The sequence below is a fragment of the Dermacentor albipictus genome, chromosome 4 (genome assembly GCF_038994185.2).
Source record: "Dermacentor albipictus isolate Rhodes 1998 colony chromosome 4, USDA_Dalb.pri_finalv2, whole genome shotgun sequence".
NCBI classification, from domain to species: Eukaryota; Metazoa; Arthropoda; class Arachnida; order Ixodida; family Ixodidae; genus Dermacentor; species Dermacentor albipictus.
The window spans coordinates 73,910,921-73,937,510 of record NC_091824.1 but is presented as its reverse complement, the minus strand read 5'-3'; the positions used below and the strand labels follow the sequence as shown (position 1 = coordinate 73,937,510).

Below are 26,590 nucleotides of genomic sequence, written 5' to 3'. Positions count from 1 at the left end.
GATCGACGTGTTACTGGTTTTAGGATGAACCCTGAGCTTCATGACAAAATTTATTGAAGAAATAACGTTATCACTGTTCAAGCAAAGATACTACTTTCGTCAGGAACAACCAACTCTTATTTTTCTAATTAGCCTATTATTTACATTAACAGAGGCAGAGTACTTTATGTACACGTGGACATTATCCTACAAGGCTCTATTTCACAAGGGAAGGAGGAGGCTGAAGCGTTGGCCTCACCTCTTCTGGTAAGAAGCTGTGGAAGCTTCTAATCCAACAAATTTTATTTCTAAACCTCCTGGGTCCAAACTCAACATGAACAGCTCAGGAAGATGATTTCTCCATTCTTGTGCATTTGGGCAGGAGTTACTAAGCAAAAGCTTCCACTTATTGTCTCGCAACTGTGTCTGGTAGGACACATTTACGAGAGATTCACAACGCTGTGGTTGGAACATCTAGAACGGATAGCAGCCATGAAGGATAATCAACTTCTGCTAGCCAAAACTTATTTCCTGGGACAATGACTCTGCAATGTTGCAATTGCACCTGGTACTCCATGACGTACAAGCCGATTTCTGCCTAGCAGGTGCTCAAGGTCTTCTTTTGAGGAACGGGATACTGTGATGGACAGGGGCACCAGTCGCTCTTCTTTGCCTTATGATCGCACAGCGCGCGTGAAACATTGAATACGCTCTCGTGAATTACAGAGCGCTCACAAAGTTGCTCGTAGAACTTGTGTCCTATGTGCTTGCAGCCTGCGATGTACTGCTATATTCGTTATAAGTAATAAGAAATAGCTGTCACTCTGTCACTTGCTTTTCGAAATTCTCTATCGTATGAAATGCTTTGCGCATCTGCATCCATTTTTCTGCTTTCGTTAATCCGGCCCTAGATGCAGATTTCATATGAACCAAATTCTTTATACATTTGGGCCTCTATTCACAAACCTGTTCGGCATTTTAAGTAGTTAACAAGAAGACGCACCAGACAAACTCAAGAGGGAGCATTTTGTTTGTGCAGAGGTCGGCCACTCGCAAACAGTTCATGCGAAGGAAATACATTGAGAACTTGGTCACTTGACCCTTACCTGATTGGAGATCAATGGGAAGTTACGATGCAGGAACAAAATGTTACTTGGAGTCAACAACTTCCTTCAATTGGGCAGGAACACCAAGAGCCACCTTTATGCGGGGGAACACCATCACGCCAACACATTTAGAAAAAAAGTTAAATTTATTCTGGTATACTAAAGACCAGCGAGCCCTGTTTCGGCAAGTATATGTTAATTTCAAGTTTCTTAATGACCGTCATTAAACAGCTGCAATACACAAAAACTAAAAATGGTGTTACCCAACCCTAGGGTGAAATTATCTGGCGACGAACTTTTTAATAGAAGCGAAAGAGAAGCAGACATCGATCAAGGTCACCCTTATTGGTGAACGTTGATTAGAACCTGTGCACCGCGCACCAAACATGACGCAATAGACCACGATGCCACGGATCGTGGTTATAGGCATTCAATTGTCTGCCTCAGCCGTTCCACAGGCCCTCGTCACTCTGCATGTCCCTGTAAACTTTGTTCAGTTTCTTACAAATCCCCCCCCCCCCCCTTCTATCTTCTCTGAAGTAATGAGATGACAGCGGTGACTCAACTCCAGTAGTCAAGCTCTGGCAAGGGAAATCCTTCGCCGGCTCAAGGGAGCCTGTCTCACAGGTAATGAATATTCATGCCCCGGCAGCTTGGTTTCAGTGGGACCCTGGCCGGCTGTGTCCTTGGTGCGAACGTTGCGAGGCACCGAGGTATAGGCGTCTGCGTTCCGGCCCTGTCTCAGACCGGAGGGGCGAGGATATCATTTGACGCTTACACGTTCGCCGAGCTTGATGAGATTCTCGATTCGGAATCGCTTATTGGACTGCCCTTTCTAACGAGGCCTTGCGAGGTGGGGACCTCCCATCATTTCTTTGAACCATTATTCATTTCGCCCCACTGACAAACCACGACGTTCGGAAGCGCTGGTTGCGAGTACACTTAAACAAAAGTATACCATTATGCTTAACATAGAGCAGGTGTCATGTCGTATGCTTGAATGAGCATGACATACAGTTGTAGCAAAAGTAATATATCATTATTATTAATTAATTAAATATTTCAACCCACTAATAGAAAACGAGCCTGATCACTGAGCAAGTAAACAGCGTGGCAAGAAGATTTATTTGTTTTATTAATAATGAATAAATCTATAACTATAAAGTATATATAAAGTATACGCCTGCACCATACCTGAAAGGCGTTTCTGGTTCGTTTTTCAGAGCAGGTTGTTCAAAACCTTTAAAGAAAGGCGGCAGCTTCTCTTTATCAGTCCTGCGATAACCTTACACAGGGTGTCCCAGCTAACTTTAGCCAGAGTTTAGAAATATGCCAATGCACTCTAACACGACGCGACTAAGTACATGTGGCTGATCACATGCACTTAGTCGCAGATGACGCGGCTAAGTGTATGGAGTAAGTCACACTATTTTCTGTATTCTGCTTAATTGCATAATTATTCAAGATTACTTAACCAAATTCGGAAGCAACGAAGTTAGGCAAGAAATTGCAATTAGGAAGTTGTAAAGCCCCTTTCAAAACGTCCAATTAGACAGCTTCGAACTTTCTATTAGGCATTAACGTTTTTCCGCTTACTGCAGACGCCCGCGACATGCAAAAAAAAAAAAAAATACCACGTAACATGTCCGCTGGCGCACCATGATTTGAGCGCTCTCAAACGGTTCGCGTACAAATTAACTTAACCTTTAGACGGGTGTGCTGCCGCTGCACCTGCTTATCGCTATCATGAACCGCAGGGAGGGAAGCACATCGGTGGCATAAATCGCACAGCCAACGCCTGCGTCACTGGTCTGTCGTCCCACCACCAAGTACTTGGCGGACATTCTTTCCCGTAGACCAATCTTTTATATAGCTGTGGACGAACGCACCATGACTGGCCTGCAGTGACAGGTACTGTGTCTGTCGCTGTCAATAACATTCCAACATCCGTAAATCTGTGCACATCCGAACCGGAAAGCCAAGCCGTAATGAAGTATCGTTACTTGTTGCTGGGCAACTCTTGGCTTACACTTTGCTACGGTGCACGTGTGAAAGATACGAAAGTTTACATAGGTTCGCATCTTCTACAGCACAAAAAGAAAGAACTTTATCTGCACCTCCCCCCCCCACCCACCCTCCCCGATTTTGCGAACACACAAGGCTTCAGCATACACTACGATGGCTCTGAGGGGCACGCAATTAAGGAGCTTTTTTCGACAATGCCGAACAACTCGTGCGGGTGGGACATCCTGCCTTTATCGACCCTTAGTGATCACACCGGACACCCAGGGTGAGTCGATTGCCTAAATAAATGGCTGGGGTAGCACACAGCCTTTTCAACGCAAAATGGAACTACGCTGCAGCGATAGCAGGTAATGGCGCGTATATAGGGTCTTCCCGAGTGTAAACTTCCAACCGGTGCGTACATAGCGGGGGCTGTCGTGTTTGTGTAAAGAATGCCTGTGCGTGACAGACTGAAGATTCAGTGACCCATAGCGTTCTATTACAGGCCACGCAGCCGGGCCACGGAAAAACGTCGATTTCGAAGGCAGCGATATTGAGTTTCTCTAACACTCACTCGGAAGTATAAACACGGACGCTAACGAAAATCGAACTGAAACTTGGCACGCGCACGTCTATACGCGATTAAAAACTACATTTTCTATGCGCGAATATGACATTACACGCTCATACACTGACCATATCTGTAGTACGTACTTATTTGGTAAATTTAAACATCATTGCTCTTGTCATATTATTAAGCCGGAAACACGTGGTGCGTAGTTTCGCGCTTCATACTGCGGCTACATCATTGACAAACATCCTACGGCTCCTTTAATAACAACGTTACGTAAAGATAACGACAGTTCTTGTGTATTTTAATTTCACTGCAGACAGAGGTTATCAGCCGTTGATTAGCCAGGAATTGTGAATTACTGTTGCACAAGCTAAAATAAGTAGCGCGGTTGTGCGGAATCGGACTAGAAGTTACGTACACGTCCTCAAAACGCAGCGCTCTGACTAATTTTTCGTTTCCACCTAATTCTACGATAACACCCTGTAATGCCCTAAGGTAGTTACAGACCAAGGAAGATTAGAGGAGCATGATTACCTATCTTTCTGGTCACAGACAAAACATTAAAAGAAAGGAGAAATGCTATTTTGATTACTACCTAATTATTATTGCAATGAACTCAATATTTACCAATCGGTTTGTTGGTCTATTCTTTTCTAAAACTCACTGCGCCTTATACGAAGCACTACATAGGCTGCACGCAATAAACCTAGCATGCTTACATCAGAATTTTGAGCTGTCAAACTCGGCCTAGCACGTACGACACGTGCGGAACTAGAGTTCGGAATTAGAGTTCTCTACCAGCCGAGAGTCCGTAAGCGACCTTAGTGATTAACGCTCTTCAAGAGTGCATACCATCACATTTTACACCGGCGACGAAGCCTTCATCTCCCCTGCGGTGCCTACGACAACCTCAAGTGAATTTTGATATTCCTGGAATTGCAAAAAAGTCCAATCATCCATAGCCGGCTCTGAAACAACTTACGCTCCTATTACTGCACCAGACGTATCATGACCGCATACATATATATACCGATGGTTCGACCTCACGTATCAGCTCAAATGCCGCATTCGTCGTTCCAGCCAAGAAGGCTACAGTTAAATTCAAATTATCGAACACGACAATGTTTACATCGGCAGAACTTGCAGCACTCCATGCCTCTATGTTGTACGTCACCGAAGAGCCAACAGAGAAATCGGTCGTATTTTGCGACTCTACGGCAGCCCTTCACAACATCAAGTCTGCATTACATCACAGAACTTACTTGCAGATGATATCTGACATCAGGGAAGTGCACCACCATGCTCTAGAGAGAGGGCACAATACTATATTTCAATGGATTCCTGCTCACTGTGGCATCATTGACAACAACCTAGCTGACAAGGCTGCCCGGTCTGCCCAAGAAGATATCCAGACGCGTTCCATACCTTTGGCGAGGTCTGATGCTGCCAGGGAACTTCGCCTACATGCACGCAAAAAGTCGCAAGATCTCTGGAGTTCAGGTGCCTTCAACTGCCGACTATATTAACTGGACGGCTACAACTGCCATCTAGCCTTTCCCGCGGCGAAGCAACCTTGCTGTACCGCTGGTAGCTGGGAGTAGCGCTCACGAACTCGTACTCCTATCGTTTGGGAATGGCCGTGAGCCCGATGCGCGATTTCTGTGGGTGCGAGGAGACCATCGAGCACCTATTGTGTACCTGCCCCCGCTACGATGTGCAACGCCTCTCTTTGCGGGAAACGTTACACTGACTAGACTTAAGACCATTCACCGAGTCAAAGAAACTCGGACAGTGGCCACACCCGTCAATGGCACGAAAAGCGAATCGTTCATTAGTGCAATACTTGAAGTGCACTGGCTTAAGAGACCGTTTATAGTGTCCCTGTGCATAGTGTCCCGCCCACACGCACTCAGTGCTCACTCTCTCCCTTTTGCCTCTTTCTATTCCCTTTCCCCGACCCCCAGTGTAGGGTAGCAAACCGGATGCTCTTCTGGTTGACCTCCCTGCCTTTCCTGTCCTTGCTCTCTCTCTCTCTAGAATTCAGCTACGAAATGGGCTGAGCGTTAGAGGAGTTGCCCCTCGATGCAGCACGGGTTGAGACCTAGGCAAAACCAGTCGGCGTTTGTCGGCGTCCACAGAAAGAATAACACGGATCTTAGCTTGTCGTTTTTTTATCCGTTCCGCTCTGACCAGTGTGTGCGGTATACCCACGGCTACTGAACAGGAATGCTCAACGTGGTTGCCCATAACGCTCATGCCAGCAGTGGACGCGAGAACTAGAATGCTATCAGCCCTCATTAAAGCTGGCCAACTACAGCAGAGTCGTTTGAGCGGTGCGTGCGCTTGGCTTCGTCACTTTATCAGCAAGATGCTACTTCACGTCTCTGGTAACCTCCTGACACCCTCACACGAGATCTGCGCACGCGCGTCGATATGGCAACAAGCATGACAGCAAGCATGACAGCAAGCATGACAGCAAGCATGACGACAGCGGCAACTGCGACGGCGAGAAGGTTCCACGAGTGTCCATGTAGTTGCTATCGCAATAATATGTGCACCATGCGTTCCAAACGCGAACGAAACCTAAACAGTGCGAATCATCTTGCCATGTGCAAGCCGAATGCGGGTGAAGTCACGGTTTGACAAAGCTGCCACGCGCTATGATGAAGCGAAGGCGGCATTTTTTTTTTTATTGGAGCGATGGCTGCGACGATTAGATAGCATAGCTGCAGCAAAAGTCTACTGCCAGAAAAAAGTACCTAAATTGTAAGCATATATATATATATATATATATATATATATATATATATATATATATATATATATATATATATATATATATATATATATATATATATATATATATATATATATATATATATATATATATATATATATATATATGGACTACTGGTTAACAAAACCGCGTATACAAGTAATTCATTATTCTAACGCGCTATAACTTGAACTCTATATTAACATCATTTACCAGTACGTTTCGAAGAGAATTTCGGGCCGTCGCACACGCTTCGCTGTGTCTACAATCGACCACACCCGCCGCACGAAACCCGTGGTCCGACTGCCCTTAATAGACTCGCTGAAAAACAAAGCTCGACCGCGTTAATGTACGCGAATATAGGCAGAGAATCAATGCAAGTAATACTCTATGCAAGGTATGGAACACCCGAACGTTGCTTCAACTTTGCGTATTTCAGAGGGAAAAAAAAAATTAAAAGCTGTGGTATACACAAAATTCCCTAGGTTGCTTCGGCGCCCTTTGAGTGTTTTTATACGTTAGTGCATATATATATATATATATATATATATATATATATATATATACCAGAAAACAACCAGTTCTGGGTCCGGGTAAATATGCACAGGGAAGTAGACTCGCGTATGAAGCGGCAATATATATATATATATATATATATATATATATATATATATATATATATATATATATATATATATATATATATATATATATATATATATTGCCCTGCATAGCTGCCAAAGGCCGCTGTAAATCTGCCAAGGCGCCGAAAATCAATCACTGTCACAACTGTTCCTCTCGGTTTGATGTATGTAAGAACGACCGGGTACCCGGTCTGGTGTCTTCCCTACCACGGCCGAACTGCCATTTTTTTGTAAACCCTGATGAAGATCGGTCCACCGATCGAAACTGTCGAAATTAAATACTTGTTCTGTTTACCTTGTAGCACCATTCAAGTTCTTTACGTTTGAAAGGTAGCCTGAAGAATCCCTCTTTGCCTACTATATATATATATATAGACCTATATATATATATATATATATATATATATATATATATATATATATATATATATATATATATATATATATATATATATACATGGGGGAACCGCGCTGCGGTAGCTTAATTGGTTAGAGCATCGCACGCGTGATGCGACGACGTGGGATTCTTTCCCACCCACCGCACGCTTTTCATCCACTTATCCACTCTCATTGCCATTAATTGATCACCTTTTTAATTCAAATTATTAAGTACAAGTAATTTCTCCTGCCTTTTCATTGGTGTCAGTGGCGGCTTCTCCTGATATCATATACTTCTAGAAAAGCCAACTCGTCATACTCGTTAAGAGAGAAAAGAAAACAAAATTGCATTCAAGAATAAAGAAAGATACAGAGATCAAATGAAACACTTTTTATTTAGCGTCACCACAGCTATTATATAGCGTCTGGATTTGTGTATAGCCGCGAGATGATAGCATACCGTCTATTGGTTGCAACCTCCTTGGCTACATATGTAGGGAAGCAGATAGATATGTCCGCCTATAAGTAAAGCAGTGATTTGGGCTTGTTGGTAAGACATCGCCTGTAAGTGCAATTTCACATAATCCTAGTATTGCTAAAGACTAAAAAAGAGGTCAAAGTGGACTATATTACTGCTCCTATGCGCATGTTACCTGGAGTGAACATGCCCCAACTGTGCATTGAAACACATAAAAAGTTGCTTGCATTTAATACATCATTCTTCTGTCGCTCCCCCCCCCCCACCCCCTTACCCGGGACACTACAAAATTGCCGTTTTCTCGGTCCAAGCACGAATGCAAAAAAAAAGAAAGGAGAACCACATCCGCTGTAAGAGGATTCTACCGTTGCAGAGAGCTGAAAGACGCAGGGAGCGTTGGAGTCTGCGGGTTAATTTATTGATATTTTTCACATTGTGTAATGTCTTGGTAGCGCTTCATCAGATCGTTCATTTCATCACTAGTAAATGTCGAACATAATTTCGATGTTAGTACGCAGTGTGTTTAGATCCGACTCGCTACACGCTTTATCGACGGGTTATGGTATTGGACTGCTAAGCACGAGGTCGCGGGATTGAATCCCGGCCACGGCAGCCGCAGTTCGATGGGGGGGGGGGGGGGGGGCAATGCGAAAACACTCGTGTACTTAGACATAGGTGCACGTTAAAGATAGCTAGGTGGCCCCAATTTCCGGAGTCCCCCACTACGGCGTGCCTCATAATCAGACAGCGATTTTGGCACGTACAAACCCATAACTTAATTTAAATTTATCGACGGGTACCTTAATAAGAGCATTTGGGTCCTTTAGGCTAAAAGACGCGATGCTTTCAGCGCCGTATAAATAACCTGTGGCCTTGTGCTACGGCTGACCAGAAGAAAAACGAGAAACTAAAACAAATGAAAATGCGGGTTTCTTTGTTGTCATGCCTTCTCTGTGCTAGCAGGGGGCATGTAGCGGCTGGATGAAAGATGGTCAGTTTTATATAACCCCATGGGGAGCACAGGAGATTCTACTCCACTCCACCAAAATAAACTCATAAGTATTGTCGTCATTGCGGCAAGACGCCGCGACAGAGATGTACGACGGCCGATGGTTTGTCACGTCACTGTTGTCGTACATCGACGACGAAGGCGCCAAGAGGGTGAGCTAGCCGTCCCCTTAACTACAAAACGAGAGACGGAAAGAAACGGCAGGACGGGGAGCGTCGTGCGGAGTAGAAATGCAAGAATTGAAAAACAAAGGAAAAGAAGAACGTCGCTACTCAAGGCAATGAGAAGACGGCCGCCTCTTCTGCTCGGTGAAAGGCGTTTCTGTATTTTTGAACCGCTTCTCGTGCCTTTGTTCATTATCTCTTATTCCTTTTTAATTCAGTGATGTCCTCAAGAAGCACGAAACTGGCGCCTCTCTAGTGTTATTGCTTTACCAACTTTCCACTTCCACGCATGCTTTCTCCTTTTATTTCCTGCGACACGCTTGGCTTTGCGGAAATGGTAGCGAGGCAAGCGCTAAAGCACCGGCTTGGTGCATTCATAACCTTTACGCTCGACCGCGTTCCTCTCGACATAAAGCAGCTAAAAGAACGTAAAGAGGCAGCGACGAGTAGTGCGTGCTCATGCGCTGCGAGAGTCGCTATAAGTTCGCTTTTCTTTCTTTTTCGCTCGTTTCGTCTCCTACAACTTTAATACGGTAGTCTCCATCTCTTTCACAAAACGTGGTTTTCAGAGCACGACGTGAGAAAAAAAGAAAAGAAAAGAAAAAGGCTTTCAGTCCGTAGTGGGCATGTGCGGTGCGATCCTTGGTGGCGTCGGGAGACTGGCAGCAGTTGAGCAGCTAGTGTGGAAACGCAGAAACATTCCAAATGCACTCACGTTACCCCACTGCATCGTCAAAAAGAACGTGATGCACTAGATGCATTAGGAGAGCTTATTGTTGGACAAGTTGGTATCCATTCGTTATAACTATACTAAGACGCCGAAGAACAACATGTTTTTGCACAAGACACGTGCATATAACTATACTAAGACTCCGAAGAACAACATGTTTTTGCACAAGACACGGGCATATGTACATTAAATCAGCGCCTGCGCAACAAGCTCATTCATGCATCAAGTCCGGTAAGATAAGGAAAGTTCAAACAAATTTTTCTATGACGTATACAATGATATGTACGTTTCACTTACACGCAAGCTACATTTCTTACTGATACAAAACGCTTCTATTTTTTTCCTAGCTTTTGTATCTTTTCTGCTTGCCCGAATCTGTGCGTCAGAAAAGAATGGCGCACTTGAGCACGAGGAGCAGTTTCTAATACGCTTAGGTCAATTTAGGCCTTCTTTATCTTGCTCAGCGTTTCAATCGTGTTCCCTGATCGGTTGATTATAGACAGCCCCGTTTGTCGTATGTAGGAACGACCATAGGAGAGGCAAATTTAATAGACTACCCCTACGGCACATTTCATGAACTGTCGCCCAGCTCAGAGGCCTTTGCTCTCGCATAGGGAAAGGATAGGAAGAAGAAGAAGAAGGAAGCGGCGGAACCAAGCATGGGCGACAGCTCGTTAGGTGTGCTGTAGGGGTAGTCAATGAAATTACCCTCTCTTGCCGTCGTACCTATATAGCACAAACTGGGCGCTGCGTGTATGATCGGATCAGGGAACACGAACGAAACGTTGAGCAAGATAAAGAGGGCCCAAATTTACTTAATCATATAGAAACTGCCCCCCCCCCCCCCCATCATGGCTCGTGTGAGCCATGCTTTTCTGACGCACGGATTGTGACCAGAAGTAGAAACACAAAATTTGGAAGCTTTTTATATGAGTAAGAAGGGTAGCTTGTGTGTTGGTGAAATGCCCATATCATTGCATAAGTCAGAGGAAACGTTGGTTTAACGTTCCTTTTCTTAGTTAACTTGATGCGTGAATGCGCTTGTTGCGAAGGCGCTGACTGAATGTATATATGTATGTGTCTTCTCTAAAAACAAATGAGTTGTGAGTGGTGTGCTGTCCCGCTGTTTTCTCTTGTGTGTTTGGTGTTGTTTTTGGCACCTTAAAATACCTTTGATGAAGTACTAGATGCACATCCCACGGCAAAGTGTGCAGTACTCTGTAGTTTACTAAGGGCTCACTTTTAAGAACTTGTGCTGAGATATAGTACACAAATATGTTAGGCGAGTGCTGCCAGTGGTACGTCAAATTGTTACAGTCAAGTGGATGTGGTTAGGTTACACTCGACTGTGTTTTTTTCCTGCAAGGAAAGTAAACACTGGGTGGTGGTGGTGGTGGTTGTGGTGGTGGTGCTGCTGCTGCTGCTGCGGCTTCTGCTGCGTGCGTGAGTGTGTGTGTGCGAGCGCACGCGAGTGTACACAGTACACAGCACAAAGTACACAGCACAAACGCATAATTAATACAAATCCTCATCCCGATGAACGTGAACAAATTTTACATGCTATCTCAAACCACACTCCTAACGTGCACATTCCCCCTCCGTTTCAACGCCTTCTCCTTGCATATGACAACCGCCACAACTTCAACTTCGCGAGATTCTCATTATATTACGCTATTATGAATTACTACGCCCGCATATTGGGCCGTTTCTGAACAAAATGCCCACACAGTTTCGTTAAGCCTAGGTGTCAAACAGAGCACATATAAAGAAATCGAGCTTCACATTTGCGGCGCAAAGATAAAATCTTGATTCATGTCCTGAAAGAAGAAACAAAAAAAAACACACGAGAAACAAAGAAAGCGCCAAAGTGGCAAGCCGCGGCTGCGCTGCATAAAGAGAAAGAGGAGACGCCACGTTAATTAGGCAGCGTGCTTCAGCGAGCAGAGGGCGCCAGTGTAACTCGCACGCTGCGCTTCATCAAAGTGTGAAGAAACGAAAGTGGCAGAGTTTGCTAACAACGTTGAAATTAGGCGGGCTTTTCTTTGTTTGCTCCCCCTGTTTTCTTTATTTCTGAACGTGACTGTTCACTGAAGACACCCGGGCCGCGCCCCTGGAAAGAAGAAAGATAATGAAACGGATCTAACAAAACACACAACGCTGACGCGGTGGATGGAAACGCAAAAAAAAAGAACACACAAACTACGCAATACAGGCCGGGAATGACGACGAAGTAAACGCAATAACGGGAAAACAGGAGTTAGCGCTTGCAGGCGCGCAAGGAACAAACAAGTGGAAGGTCGTTAGTCGCATATAATTACGGTGTTGCGCCATTCGTCGCAACAACCACGCTTCCAGATTGAGAGCGCTGCTCCCTCACTACTCAAAGACAAGCAAGACAACAGTAATGCGGGTGCCGTTGGCGCTATTCTATTTCCATTTGCGCGCGAGCGGGAGGAGTAAGACGGAGCGAAGAAGCCTCCGAAAGTTGCAGGGAAAACTCGTTATACTTCTGAGTCGGGCCAGCGTTTCGCTAATGTTGTTTTGTTAGCTATACGCTTTAGGCCCCGCATGTTCGCGGTACTGCATTGTGCAGCGAAAGCCATAAGAAAGGCTTGAAAAGAGATGCAGTAGGCAAAATAGGGGTGAAAGTAGGCCAGAGTACACTGTGCGGAGGAATCCGGCATTCAATTAGTACTCGGGCAAAAAGCCCGATTTTCCAGTTTGCTGCATCCAGTGGTCGTTCTTCTTCCGTAACTATCACTGTGATAAATCGGAAGTGCAGGCGTTTACTTGTATAGTACATGCTTAGTCATCTTTGTCTTTCCTGCAGCATTCGTTATCCCCAGTTTGAGTGCCTTTTCGTCTACCTTTGTTTCTTCAGATTGACCGTGTACATAGTTGGAGTGCAATGAGAGGAGAAGAGCTGGGGACAGAGTTTCAATTGTTATGCAAATGTTCAGTTTTTAATGGCATGCTAGCTACTGCCTTTTAAAAATTTTCAGAACAGCTGCATTGAAACACTATGCATGCGTTTTGTCGAGGCGGGGGGGGGGGGGGGGGAGGGGCACTGTGGTGTTGGTGGGAGGACCAATACTTGAGCTGCTGCTTCGCTTCAGCGCTGCCTTCACCACAGCGCTCTAGCTTTGCTGAGTGTCAGGCAGAAGTTGTGCCTGCTGCTTCTTTCGCTGCACTTCTCTTAAATAATTCTTAATTCGAACTTATAGATTATGATTGCAGCCTCTCGATAACGAAAAAAAAATTTGTTCGTATACCCAGACGCGCACCGAGTGTTTCAAGATATTTCAGGGTCGATAAACTCGGTAACAACAAGCAGCAGCTGTGGCTGAGTGTGTTCTGTTGAAGGCTCTCAAGAATAAAACAGCAAAAAGAAGTCTAGGTAAAGTAAAACACTTAGAGAACCTTGTGTACTTGCTGAACGTTATTCATTTCGTTTATTCATCCTAGTCCAGTGGTTTGCGTATTCCTTCATGTAGTGAGTCGGACACATATACTGATACTGTTCCCGTAGAGGAAGAGAAAGGGATAAACAGTAGAAAGGCAAATGACGAGGAGGTCAGTCAGCAGTAAATCCAGCTTGTTATAATAAACTAAAGGTACCTACACGTACTGATGTACGAGTGCGTACCGACGTATGAACACGTCCGTACTAAAGTGGGCTGTACACACTTGTGCTCGCAGAGAAATGTAGCGCTGCCTTAGTTATCGTCGTGGGCGACGGTTGATTACGTCGGCATTCCGAAACAGTCCATACCAAATGTGATCTGTCATCAACGCAAACTAGCACAGTATTGAACAACTACCTGTTTAGACCTAAACTAATACACTTTTCTTTTGTGCTTTCGGCTTGGAGAGCAGTGGAAACTAATGACATTCTCCTGAAATTCGTACAACGTCATGTATTAGCGCAAAAATGTAAATAGAATGTATATCGAGGAATCGTATGGATATTTCTTCGTGGGTGATTTATTAGAAGATGCATGCAATGTTGGTCACTGCGAGCAACGTTCTATTAAAGTACATGATAGGAACATTTTATGCTCGCTGCAGGTCATGCAATCTCTTCGCCCTAATTGCATAGAGAGCATGAGACCGAATCAGCTAATTTTGACGGTAGATGTTACTTCTAAGCTAAACGTTTATTAAAGGCTTATTGTAAGAACGGCAAGGGCCTTCTTCATCACCAATCTGGTAAGCTTCGGCATCCGAAGAAGCTATCTTGGGGCTATAAAACCTGCCGCATTCGACGATTCGGAATAATCCTTAATACCTGGGCGTCTTTAACGCACACCTTAATCTAACTACAGGAGCATTTCTGCATTCCGCCCTAACCGGATTGCAGTCCCCGCGGCTGTAAATCGAACCTGCGATCTCGTGCACATCAGCAACCCGGTAGAGCCAGTGCGCCACCACAGCACCTGCCACCTTCCCTTGCCATAATGTTCATAAAACGCATCATTCTGACAGTAACGGTGCCGAAGACGCGTAACATTATCTGACGGTGAGCTCGTTAGGTGACGCAGTATCAGAAAAAGACATCAGCTGCTATAGCAGCGCGTCGGCGATAGCGATGGGTGCTTGAGAACAGCTGCGTGAAACTGACTGCGAATGATGTGTGGAACGCCGAACTAAGGATGGTATGGCCTAGGCTTCCTGGCTTTTTCGACAGCCGCTGGGGAGGACGTTCTGCTTTGTATAGGCATCGAACATCTCAACCTGTATTTAGACAAACGCGCTTACGTTATAATTGTTTGTAAAGTCTCATATCCCGCAATCCTGACGTTGGAACCTATAAAAGACACAGCAAACGGCAAACAGCCTTCATGAACGAAAAGAACAGCGTTTTGATTGCACTGCATGGAAGCAGTGCAATCACCGCTCTCAGTGTGCTGCTTCGGGGGAGTGGATCGGGCCGATACTGAGAATGCCATCCCATTTTGGCGCCGGTGTCACGCCCAGTAGACGTAGCGGGGCATCTCCCGGCATAGCCGTGGCGTGGAGAGGGAATACAAAAGACCGCTCGGCAATGCCGCGATGAATTACTCGCACCAGCTCGCTATGACATCATGGATTTCGGTAAGGTTGCCGCTGGAGCCTGGTGGCCCCAGGGGGTGAAGACGCGGACAGGAGCAAAGAACGGGGACACACACACACAGCACAGTGTACGTGTGTGTGTGAATCTACGTTTTTGTGAATGTGGATCTTGTGCGCTGTGCACGTAATCTTCGTTCCTCGCTTTTGTCCGTGTCCTTTACCGGAAACGTTACGCCTACTAATGGATTTCGGCACTGTCTACTGAGGTGTAGTTAGTTGCTTACGGCTAATGATGGATTAGATTGAGTTTGGAAGCTACTAAAATTCTCAACTTGGCAAGTTTCGACAGCTTTTCCTGCGACGAAACGGCCCAAAAGCGAGAAAGTACCTTGATATTTTGAGGTGGTCGTAGCAGTGCCCATGCCCCGGAGTGTAGGTCTGTCTCAGTTTATTTGACTGGCCTTCGGTATTCTTTTTCGGACCATTTTAATAAAATGTCTGCCTTCTCTTGGCAAGCGATTGAAATGAATATTTTGACTTGTTACTTTAAGGCTGCAAGTCGATTGGTTGTTTTTAGCGTGCTTACTGTCCCTCCGCGGATCATTTGTACAAATTTTGTAGCATCAGTCGTTGGCGCCACCACTGAGCTTACCTGGATGGCAACGGCGAAGGTTACGCGTGGCCCCGCTCACCCACAATCACCTCTGCAAGTGGAATGCAGCGAATACGCAAAGTAGGTAACTCTGAGTGTTCGTCACATCCTGTGGGAATGCGAAGAAGTCGAGACATTCCTGGAAAACTACCGGTCCTAGGACAGTCGCATCGGCTGACGACTAGGTCCGGCAACGGACGGACTTCATGGAGGCATTTATTTTTATTTTCAGCTGCCTTCATTTCATGAACACGTCTCACATTAGCCAGAGTCATAAAACGCTCGTGCAACTCCACGAGCAAAGTGCGATTTTTCTGTCAGTAGAGCACAAAATGTAACAAATGAAAAATTCAGCAATTGCACTTAAACGAAAGCAATCAGTGGCCTGGCGCGGTCAATAGTACTGACCATGCAACGATTTTTCTAACTACTCCGTCTTCTCACTTCCAGGTACAAATTCATTTTGTTTCATCGTGGAGTATGTAGACAGTATTAAGCAGCAAAACAGCGAATTATTCGTAGCGCAAATCAAACTGACTCGTCAAAACCAGCCTCCGAAAAAAAAACTGCCCGAAATATTTTTGATTCCGAACTCCCCAAGTGGAAACCCGTATAATTTATTAGCGATGCCGACGGCTCTGTCAGCGCCCTCGCATTCGCGTGGAAAGGCGCGAGCTTTTGTTGTAGGCGAAGCTCGGTGCGAAGCAAACGACGTTAGCTGCGAAATAGAAAAAAAAGAAGAGAGAGAGAGAAAGAGGCGGTTTCTTTCTGGCTTTCAACTCTGCGAAAACGACACAATACTTGGGCAAATAGCGGACAAACGGTGGCGGTGCTGGGTAACTGCGTTAGAGCGTGCCGCGGAGGCCTGACGATCGATGGCGCTTGGAAGGCACGTTGAGCGAGGCTCGTAAAGCTGACAGGCAAGCGGGAAGAGCCGTTCGATTCACTGACAGCGCCCGCGCGTGTGCGGTGGCCAGCAAGAAGGCGTTGCATCGCTGAACTGAGGAAGTTTAAAGCCTCAGATGCAGAGGCTGTTAATACTTAGTTTGCGAGGAGAAAAAAAAAATCACGAAGAATGGAGGAAGAGGAAGCAGCTTCCCGACCACTGCCAACAGGAAGAAGAAGACGTGAGCGTAGGCTTTTCAAATGAAGTGTTGGCACACCACATCACCAGGAAGGGCACAATGCCTGCCCGCTGTTGAAAAAAGAAAAAGAATCTGAGAAAGAATGAGAACGCAGGAGAGAAAGGCAAAGAATGAGAAGAGAAAAAGAATTGAACATGTTAGTGACTGCTACGTTGCCACACTGGTTAAAATGGTTAAAAGTCGTTTACTACAGGGAACACTAAATGGCAGCATGATCAGCATAGCTCTGCCTGTTTGGCACACAGTCTTGAGCCGGACGTTCGTGCAGACAAGAAGCGGGCCAGATCTTATGTTTTCAGCATTATAGTAGTAGCCGACAGTAGCAAGCAAGCTTTAAAAAAACTATTCCTGGACTGAGGAAGCCGGCCATACCTAATACAACATCCGCCTAAATAAACGTTTATTCAGTCGTATCATTCTGTGGTTTTACGTGCCAAAACCACGATATGGTTAGTGGGGACTACGCTTTAGCTTCGGCCACCTGAGCTTCTGTAGCGTTCACCCAATGCATGGTGCATGGGCGTTTTTCGATTTCCCCCTTAGTGAAATGTGGTCACCGCCATTAAGCTTTCCCTAGGGGCTTAGAGCGCAACGCCTAAGCTACTACACCACCACTGTGGCTGCAAGCAAGCTTAACCTACGTTCATTAGGCAAGCTTAACCTACGTAACATACTCCTCACTGATGTGCCAAAAATGACAGAACACGTCGTTCTTCAATCGTTATGAAGTAAAAAATGGGAGAGGAAGCTCATTTTTCCAGCACACTTCAAGCATGAAATCGAGCCCTAGCAGTCTCAATTCCGCTCGATTCTGACGCCAAGCATCTGTCTACCAGAACAGGAGGTGGCAAAGTCCAAATGTGCGCAAGAAATATTGAATTCTAGTTAGCGGTATAGCGGATATAAATGGCGAAGGAACACATCTCAAGGGTGAAGAAATCGCGGATACTTGAAGTGTCGCCGTTTCATAGTGGTGAGGTGCCAGTCATATCCCAAGCCGGCATTTCTTTTCACGGAACTTAATGCCCCGCTGATGATCGGAACGTGCCAAATATAAGAAGTCCTTGTTTGGCTATGCGTGAAAGGACAGAGGAAACAGATGAATAAAGAACAACTTATGTTTCTACGAACCTGACAACACCAGACAGGCGTATTGAGGCCTGTATCGGTTGGAAGGCAAAGAAGTAAGCACATAACACAGAAGACCACGGAAAGTGCTTTGTCGCGAGACAGCAAAGCGTTTTCATCTCGTATGACTACATAATTACAGACCAAAGCGATTTTAGCTTGATGATGCAGAAACGCCAGCCGGCAGATGCGTTTGAGTGCACTAAAGCCGTAACCGTATTGAAGACCTTCACAGACAACGGACCAGTGCGGAATGCAAATTATTTCGATAAGCTTGGCACACTAGCTAAACAGGTGCGTTTCAGTGCCGCGTAATAAAAAGCCAGTCGTGACTGACTTTCACGAAGAGGTCTGGGAAATACTGAGTACTGTCCAACAGCACAGAAAAAAGAACCCACAATACTCATGAAAAGTAACCCAAAGGCCTCTTTTTAAGCCGATATAGAAAAAAATTCACCAGAGTTTACGATACTCCCTAATGCGAAATCCGAGCGCAACTCTTTACGCGTTTTTATTTCTCGATATATTGGCTGGCGCGGACAATCGGTCTGGTGCAGTACGTCGCAAGTGATGCGAGGTGCCACGCGACTGCCTCGCTAATCTGCTTATCACGAGAGCCAGCGCGTGAGTGACGCGTGGGCGCGATTCACAGCAGCCGCCGCCGACAGACCTCCCAGAAGATGCGCGCTACTCTGGCGCCATCTCGGAGCCATCGTTGGCGCATTTTTTCTTGTCACGTTTTCGACATACCCTCCTCTGCCTTCCGCCTCATCGTTCCGCTGCACCCTCCTTTTTGCTTTCCTCCTCGCGTCTTTCATCTCCTGCTGCGGCCCGCGTTCGCTTTCATCCTTCGCTTGGCTCGTTCTCTCGGTTAAGCCGACACCGACGCTCGCCTCAAGACCGGCGCCTAAGAGCTGCGCTCTCAAATAGTTGCAAAATGAAACGTTCTTACTCCCAATAGATCCGGTTTTTACGACGTAGGCAACATTGCTTTGCACAGGCCACCCTCCATCAAGCACGGAGTACAGCTGACAGCGCGCTTTGGTTTTTTGTAGCTCCGCATCCCGGCAAAACATGTTAGTGCGGAAAGCCAAATTATTAGACAGAGGGACTTTCCTTGTTGTTTTATGTCTGCTAGCCTTTCAAGCTTATTTGTGCGGGATAATACGATATAAAGCGCATCAAGAACTGACCTGGTGCCAACGCACCGGCGAGCCAAAGAAACTTAAAGTGCTTTTTAATCTGAGTTTACTCACTTCCAATGATGTCGACAATGTCATGTTAAAGAGCGTTTTCAGCGTAGACAATAATGGCGATCAGAGTTTCCTAAAGAGACTAAAGGAAACCATTAGCACCAGACCAAGATAAGGAGGTACTGCTGCTTTTGGAAACAACATTGTTTCAAAGGAAACAACATAAATATCAATGAAATGCAGAGATGTTGGTTGCGTATGACAGACCAGGAAGATTACTATACGGGTCATCATTATTGAAATGTAAATATTTATGCACAGAATTATTGTTATTGGTTGCTTTGAAAACGATTATACAAAAGACATAGAGGGAAATAAGAGAAGAATCAGGCTGGCAAGTGCCACCGCCTGCTTATGTTTTGGTAGAAACAGAAATTAACGATATCACAAAGAAAATAAAGACGAAAACGAATGATCACAAGGATAGGGCTACTACAGACACGAAGAATAGAGTACGGCTGTAGGGAGAAAAAAAAAAGATTAACCGCATGGCGGAATAATCCGGAAAGAACAAAGCAAAACATAAAGAGAAAGAAAGTGTACGCCACAAAGTCGCAAAATGAGCCTTATCGCACTCGACAGCCAACGTTAAAAGTTTTGCCACATTAAAATACCTGTCATCACTCTGCCAAGCTGCCTGCCCTTAAATTTCCTTGCTCAATAAGTGAACACATTCTTCGAGAGAGCAGTTTCAGCGACATTTGCGTAGAAAACGCGCACGTACACTTCACAATGCTTCAGCGAATGCCAGGCTGCCTATTTCTCTTGTATGAAACCGTGGTTTCAAGTAGTAAAGTTGTGCGTACCGCGCTAACACCACGCAAAAATTGTTTAAGAATAATGAATGCAATTTGCAAGAGCGAGAGTAGTAATAACAAACACTCTAATAAAAAATAAAGAGTCGTTATTACCTGCACGAACGCTTTCGTTTTCAAAATCACCAAATAGCGGTCGCGCACTGCAATCTTCCTTCAGGCGTTTCAGCTCGGCAGGCACATCGTACATGAAGCGCATTTACTGACTGCCGAATTGCTTTAACAGTGACGCCCCGGGCTTTTTTGCCTGGCGGCTTGTGCCTGAAATTTCCGCACAGACGCCTTACGCGGAACACTGATAAATGCGTTGCTGTTTCCCCTAAAAAAATTTAATTATGGGGTCTTACGTGCCGAACCCACTTTCTGATTATGAGGCACGCCGTAGTGGAGGACTCCAGAAATTTCGACCACCTGGGGTTCTTTAACGTGCACCTAAATCTAAGAACCACGGGTGTTTTCGCATTTCGCCCCCAAATAAATGCGGCCGCCATGGCCAGGATTCGATCCCGCGGACTTGTGCTCAGCTGCTGTTTCCCCTGAAGGCCATCTGGGTTAGGCACCAACAGCTAACACCGGCGGGCCGCGTTTTGTTATCTACCGCCTTTCAACATTCTGCACTGTTTACTTTCTGAGCAATATTATGGTGCGAAGTTTTCGTGCGACCCGAAACTTACTCTATCGTTTGAAACACCGAGAAAAACATAATATAATGTTCAGGACCGAAAGGCGAGGAAGCGGACCAGATTGCTTTATAACTGGCTCTTATGGCTGCTTGATTGTTGGTTTAATCTAGGCAAACGCCGCAACGTTCTTCACGCCAGTGTTTCTTACGGTACTATAAAGCTTCAGGGCGCCGAGCTGAAAGTGCTTGATGACTCAGATGTGAAGTGGTTTAAATATTGATGGAGAGCTGGACGTTAGGCAAAAAGTTGGCAGTAGGCAATGCGAAATAAGAAAAAAGCTACGTTGAAGTTATGTCAATAATAAAATCGGATATCACGCAAAGGCGAGGCAACGAAGATATCTGCATCGCGCGTCTGCAAAAAAAAGAGAGTTAAAAAGCAAACGGTTAGTATTCAGTAACATTCGTTTTACTTGTAACAACGTTAAAATAATATTCAGCCCTTATACAGATGCTTGAGGTTCGTTTATATTTCACAACAAAATTGCACCTTTTGATCCGCAGTACTCAATAAAGCACTTGGCCCCACTGTTTGCCTATTCCATCCAAAAATTTTGCTTGCCTATAAGAAAGTGGACGACAGCTGACATCTCTCCTGCTCCTCGCTTCTGTGATGTCCAGATGTACATCAAACGTCGGCTTCCTGAGAAACCATGCACGCAAAGATAGCAATGGCCGCAGGAGAAAGAGTAGAGAAAGAAGGAAGGAAAAGTATGGAGGTCAACGAGACGCCTGTCCGGTTTCATACCATACGCCGGGGGAAGGGGGTTAAGGGATAAAAAGAAACAAAGGAGGGTGAGGAATCAAGGTGCTAGCAGTGCGAACACGTGCAGTTGTCCATCACATCACGCCTCCAATCGGTCACCGAGGCCAGTCGATTTCATAAACCGTAGCAATGACCGCGTCGATGTGTAAACCTGCGATGCGTGGCGCCCTGGTGAAAGAATCGTTTTTTTTTCTCTGAAAATGGTCTTACATCTAATCAATTTAACGCGCTCTGAAGAACCACACGTTCGAAATCACAATGATTCCTTCACCCCCCTCCCCCCCCAAAAAAAAAAGAAAGAAATAAAAGGACCCGCGTTCGACTGTCTCTTCACAGTTGCAGCAGTCACAAATGGCTGTGTCTGATATTCCAGCAAGATTTTTGCAAATCATCCGGCTCTGAACTCTGCTGCTGTCGCACTGAACGGCTCTCGTGGCGGACGCCGCCAACTACCGGAGAACTTCTCTGCAATACACACGACGTCATGTATGCCCGCCTCACTATTGCTTGTTGTGGCCTCCGAAGTATATACATACACACAGGCGCCTCCACTTGCAGCGCCTGCGGGGTGCGCTTGATTCCGCACAATCCGCCAAGCGCGAGCTTTGCGCTATTGATCAGTCGCTGGTACGACCATCCCAACTCGCACGTTGCCGCAGAGACTTGCTTTCGATCCGCAGGAGGTGGTGGTGACGAAAGTTTTGTTTTTCAACGCAGTGTGCCCGAGGTGAAGCTGAAGATGAGGTGGTGACCTGAAGACAACGTATACGGCGAGGATGACTGCGTTGCCCCAATTTATTTATTTAATCATTTATTTACACTGCGATTCCCGTTGGAAATTTTAACAGGGTGGGAAATACATAGGTCAGAGCAGGTTGCATATATACCACCTGCAAGGTAAGTTCAGATTACACCAAGCAAAAAAAAAAGGAAATTGGGTAATGAAAAGGAGGCACACGGATGTATTCTTCTACATTAAAACTTCAGGCATATAATAAGTGAAAATTGGAGCACCTGAAGATGGATACCTCATGTATGGTCATGCCATTCTAGGAACTTCAGTTTGAATGTCTAGGGTTCACAGAACATGACAGTGAAGATTTATGCTAATGATGTGCTTGCTTTGCTCACACATTTTGAGAGAAAGTCCCTGGTTCAACTAAATAAATGTTTCTCCTGACGATTCATAGAGATCACCTCGGACATTTAGCACAGTTCGTAGGGCACGAATGAACCCCAAAAGGCACCGCTTCACGGCGCCGCGTGTACCAATTGAACTGGTCTATGAAATACAAACGCAAATTTTAACTCGCTATATTCACAATCGAACTTGACCCACAGCCTCAAGGCGTTGATGCTATGGTTGGAGGAAAGAAATGCGCCAAGCAGGCATTTCCTTCCATTTGTCTGTTCCACACCAGGATTTCTGCACTTTGGCAATGGATTTGCTTTGAATGATGAACGTATTTTTTGCTACCTCTGCGGCCATTCTGCGGTTACAACAGCACAGAGTGTGTCTGGCTGTGAATGGAGAGGCATGTAAGAAAAGACCGGTGTTTCTGCAGCTGGCTTTCCTTGCTCTAATTTCTGTGAAGCTTACAGTGGGTCTGTTTAATATAGCCAGAGGATATATTTATTTAGAAGCTTAACATTGAGCATTTAGAAAGGAACAACGCAAAAAGGCTAAGGCTAGATGTATTCAAACCATTGTAAGTTCGTTTTCGCCATTAAGCAGTTCCGGCCCGTCGTAGGAACCATAGAATTTAAAAGAAGTGCCTAATGAAGAGGCAAAGCAGTGAATACTAAAGTGGCGAAGCTCGCCGTGTTCATTCGAATACCTGTATAGAGAAGAAAGACAGCGCATACAATGCGGCTACCGATCGGTAAATAGCACTCGTGAAGCGGAAAGAGAACACTGTATTTTTTTTATCTCCACCAATGGAGCCACCTCAAAAACTTGCCGCAAACAACTGAAAGGTTTCATGGTATCGCATACTACAGAATTTTTTTAATGACACGACTGGAAAATAATTAGCTCAAAAATTCATCCCCGCGTATCCATGCTCCAACATAATTCTTAATCTGACCGCATGATCGAATGAATGTATAAACAATAGGAAGCATAAGAAGCTCGGTGTACTCATCTCGTTCGGAAGGCGGACGACAAAACCTGTATCGCCTGCATCTAAAAAATAATAAAATCGAGTGAAATACTTCGTAATAGCAGGTCATTTCGCATAGCTTGGTAAGCAGGCACTGGAAAGTATGACATTAGGGTATCATTGGTTTTCAAAATTAGTTCCTCCCGGCTCAGCAAAGCTCAGCTTTACGATACTCATATGCATCACCTTTTACAAGAATGCCCACCTTGGTATAAAGCAATAAAAGTATATTTCATATACATGAGCCGTAACATGCAATAACAACATAGGGGCCATAGGAGACGGACTATATTAAGGGACTCCGGATTAAATTTTGCCACGTAAGGTGCCATGACGTGCATATAAATGTGAGCGCACCGGCATCTTCGCATTCCACCCGGTATCGGTAATGGACTCCGGATTAAGTTTAACCACCTAAAGTGCCAAGACGTGCATATTTATCCAAAAATACGGCATCTTTGCATTCCACCCGTATCGGAATGCCACCGCAGTGCCGGGAAACAAACCGACTGCTTGCTGCTCAGCAGCTGAGCCCTACAACAAGCCAGCCACCCGCGACGGGTGAAATCACAGTGAATATACCTCAGGTCTGGCATCCTACATTTCCTACATGGCTCACCCACATCGCGGGTGAAATCACAGTGAATATACCTCAGGTCTGGCATCCTACATTTCCTACATGGCTCACCCATATCGGTTGCACTACGCTTTATGACAAAGCGCGCTTCATGTCATCAGGTTGTCCGGCGCGCGCGCATCTGATAACTGACAGGAACGGCGCCGGCAAGCGCGCAGCATCGCATAAACAAGCTTACCCGTTGGCGGTGTAACGGCTAGGGCATCTGCCAAGGCTGCGCTGAGCGTCACCAGTAACAAGGTCCAGCGGAGGAGACGGAAGAAACCGCGCCACATTGTGGCAGCCGACGACGGCGTCCAGAAAGCCAAGCACGAACCGGACATTGCCACTCTCCCGACGCTTCCGCGTGTTGCGTTCTCACTTCCCGCACCGGAAGGATGCGGCCCCTGTGCACTCGCGCAAGCACCGGTCTGCACTCTGCGCGCGCGGGAGTCTGAGCCATGAGAAGCAGAGCTCCGGTCTAGCCACGCCCCCCCAACCTCTCGCCCTCGCTCCCCTCGCTCCGCGAGCGTTCTTACTGAGTGCTACTCCTTCTCTTTTATTTGCTAAAGCACTCTCTCTCTCTTTCTCACACGCGCGCGCGCGCGGTTCTGCACGGTTCGAGCGTTCAGGCTACCGGAAGTTCTCTCTTGCTGATGACGTCACGTCCGGGACAGGTCGATGTTGGCGCCCCGGTGAAAGCGGAACGCCTTGGCGCTCTGCCTGCGGCCGCTGGGCATGAGAAAATACTCTGCGCAGAACGGCACGAATTGTGCGCGAAGGCGGTGAGCCCGAGTTCATCCGCGTGTTGAAAGGGATTGAGTCGGTGGCTTCTCGGCAGAGCTACGCGACTTGCCTGTCTGCACAGGACAAAGTGCGTAGCAGGTCAGACTTGACGAGAACTTGTCATTGAGCTTCTGCCTTGGTGTGTCTTCTAATTGACAAATTAGTAATTCCAACTGAGCGTCCTCGACTTACTGCCCGGCCGATCGTGCATTGACAGCACACCGCGAGTATTCGCATGCCTAAAATAACTTTCATTTCACGTTTGGCATGTTGCTTGATAGCATTCAGGATAACAGATCGGAATCGCCATGATGCAGTCACGGCACTAGAGATGTAACTTATGACGCCGTCGGCTGATTGCAAACCATAGAGTATTCCTTTCTAAAACATTTAACGACACAGACCGATTTGTGTAAGCAGAGAGGTAATTCCAAGGTGCTGCCGCGTAGGGCCACTTTCTTTTGCATATTAGCTAAAAGGTATGTGCAAGCGCAAATCGTGCTGTGGTTATCAGAGAAAAATCATTTTCGCTGCTGCTGCTAAGAACATGGCACTCACCCCTCTAGAACCTGTTAGAAAGACGTTATTTAATGCCGAAAACGAATGAGCATATCCCACATTCATTTGAATACACTGCAAGTGGAAAATTTGAAGCTGTCATTTGTCAAATTGTTCAAGATTCGTGTAGTTAAAATAAGTTTAAATCCCGAGGGGCTCTCCGTAAACCCTCACGAGACGTGTCACTCGCAGTGTTGACGGGTGAGAGTCTAGCTAAGTCTTCAATTTCAAGCAAAGCCTTCTCAATTAACTGAAGCAGTGACGACCCAGTGGGCGCGATACAAAGAAGAAAAACGACAAAAATTGACGGAGCGCATCTCACAATGACTGTCAATCTTAATTAGTTTAGTATTGAATTATTGTAGACGCACGGCGTGTTTCCACCGTCGAAACGAATTATGTATGGGGCGTCTATTGCAGCGGGATTCCTCTTTTGCGCTTCCCTAAGTACACTCGGCGCCATCTAGGGCCGCCGCCACGAAGCATGCGCCTGGCCTCCGAAATGTATCGCGCACCGGTCCGCACGAGCACTGAGAAACGCGTCATGCCACAGCCGGGCTCCTCTCTCTCGCTCCTTTCAGAACACGCTGTGCCATCTGGTGGCGCGGCCAAGAAGTCAGCGCGTGGCCTCGAGATAGGAAAGCGGGGCGTGCCGGTGCCTGCGGACGCTGAGATTGCTACCTCGCTTCCTGCACAGTGCCACATACCCATTGACCCAACTTGGCGAGATGTTAGTTGAAAAGCGGCACGTACCCTGTGTATTTGTGGCGCGGCCTGATAAGCCACACGTTTGCTGTCCTTGAGGAACTCGTGTAACGTGCGTTGGATTCCGCTGAGCATGAAAAAATTTAACGGCTCTTTCTGCGACATTGCTGACCGGCATTATTCCCAGCGGCACATACCTAATTACCGAATTTCGTGTCAAGGAAGTTCACTGAAAAGCAGCACACAACTACTGATACATACCCAGTGACCTAAGTTGGCATCAAGAGTGTTTTATTGAAGACCAGCACAAACCAAGTGGCACGTACGCAGTAGTCCAAGTCTGCGTCAAAGAATTTCTTTGAACAGCGGTACCTACCCACTCCCGCATCTACAGTGACCCGTATGGGTGTAAAGATGCTCGTTGAAGG

At 46.0% G+C, this 26,590-nt stretch overlaps 1 protein-coding gene across 1 annotated transcript in view; it reads right to left on the bottom strand.

Annotated features, from left to right (window-relative positions):
• The window catches only part of LOC139059138 (uncharacterized), a 92,925-nt gene extending 68,328 nt beyond the window's left edge, over positions 1–24,597 (bottom strand). Inside the window, exon 1 of the mRNA XM_070537110.1 lies at positions 24,313–24,597. Within this exon, the coding sequence (XP_070393211.1) occupies positions 24,313–24,457 (145 nt within the window). The 5' untranslated portion in view covers positions 24,458–24,597. The remainder of the gene's footprint in view (positions 1–24,312) is intronic.
• Positions 24,598–26,590: the final 1,993 nt, after the last annotated feature.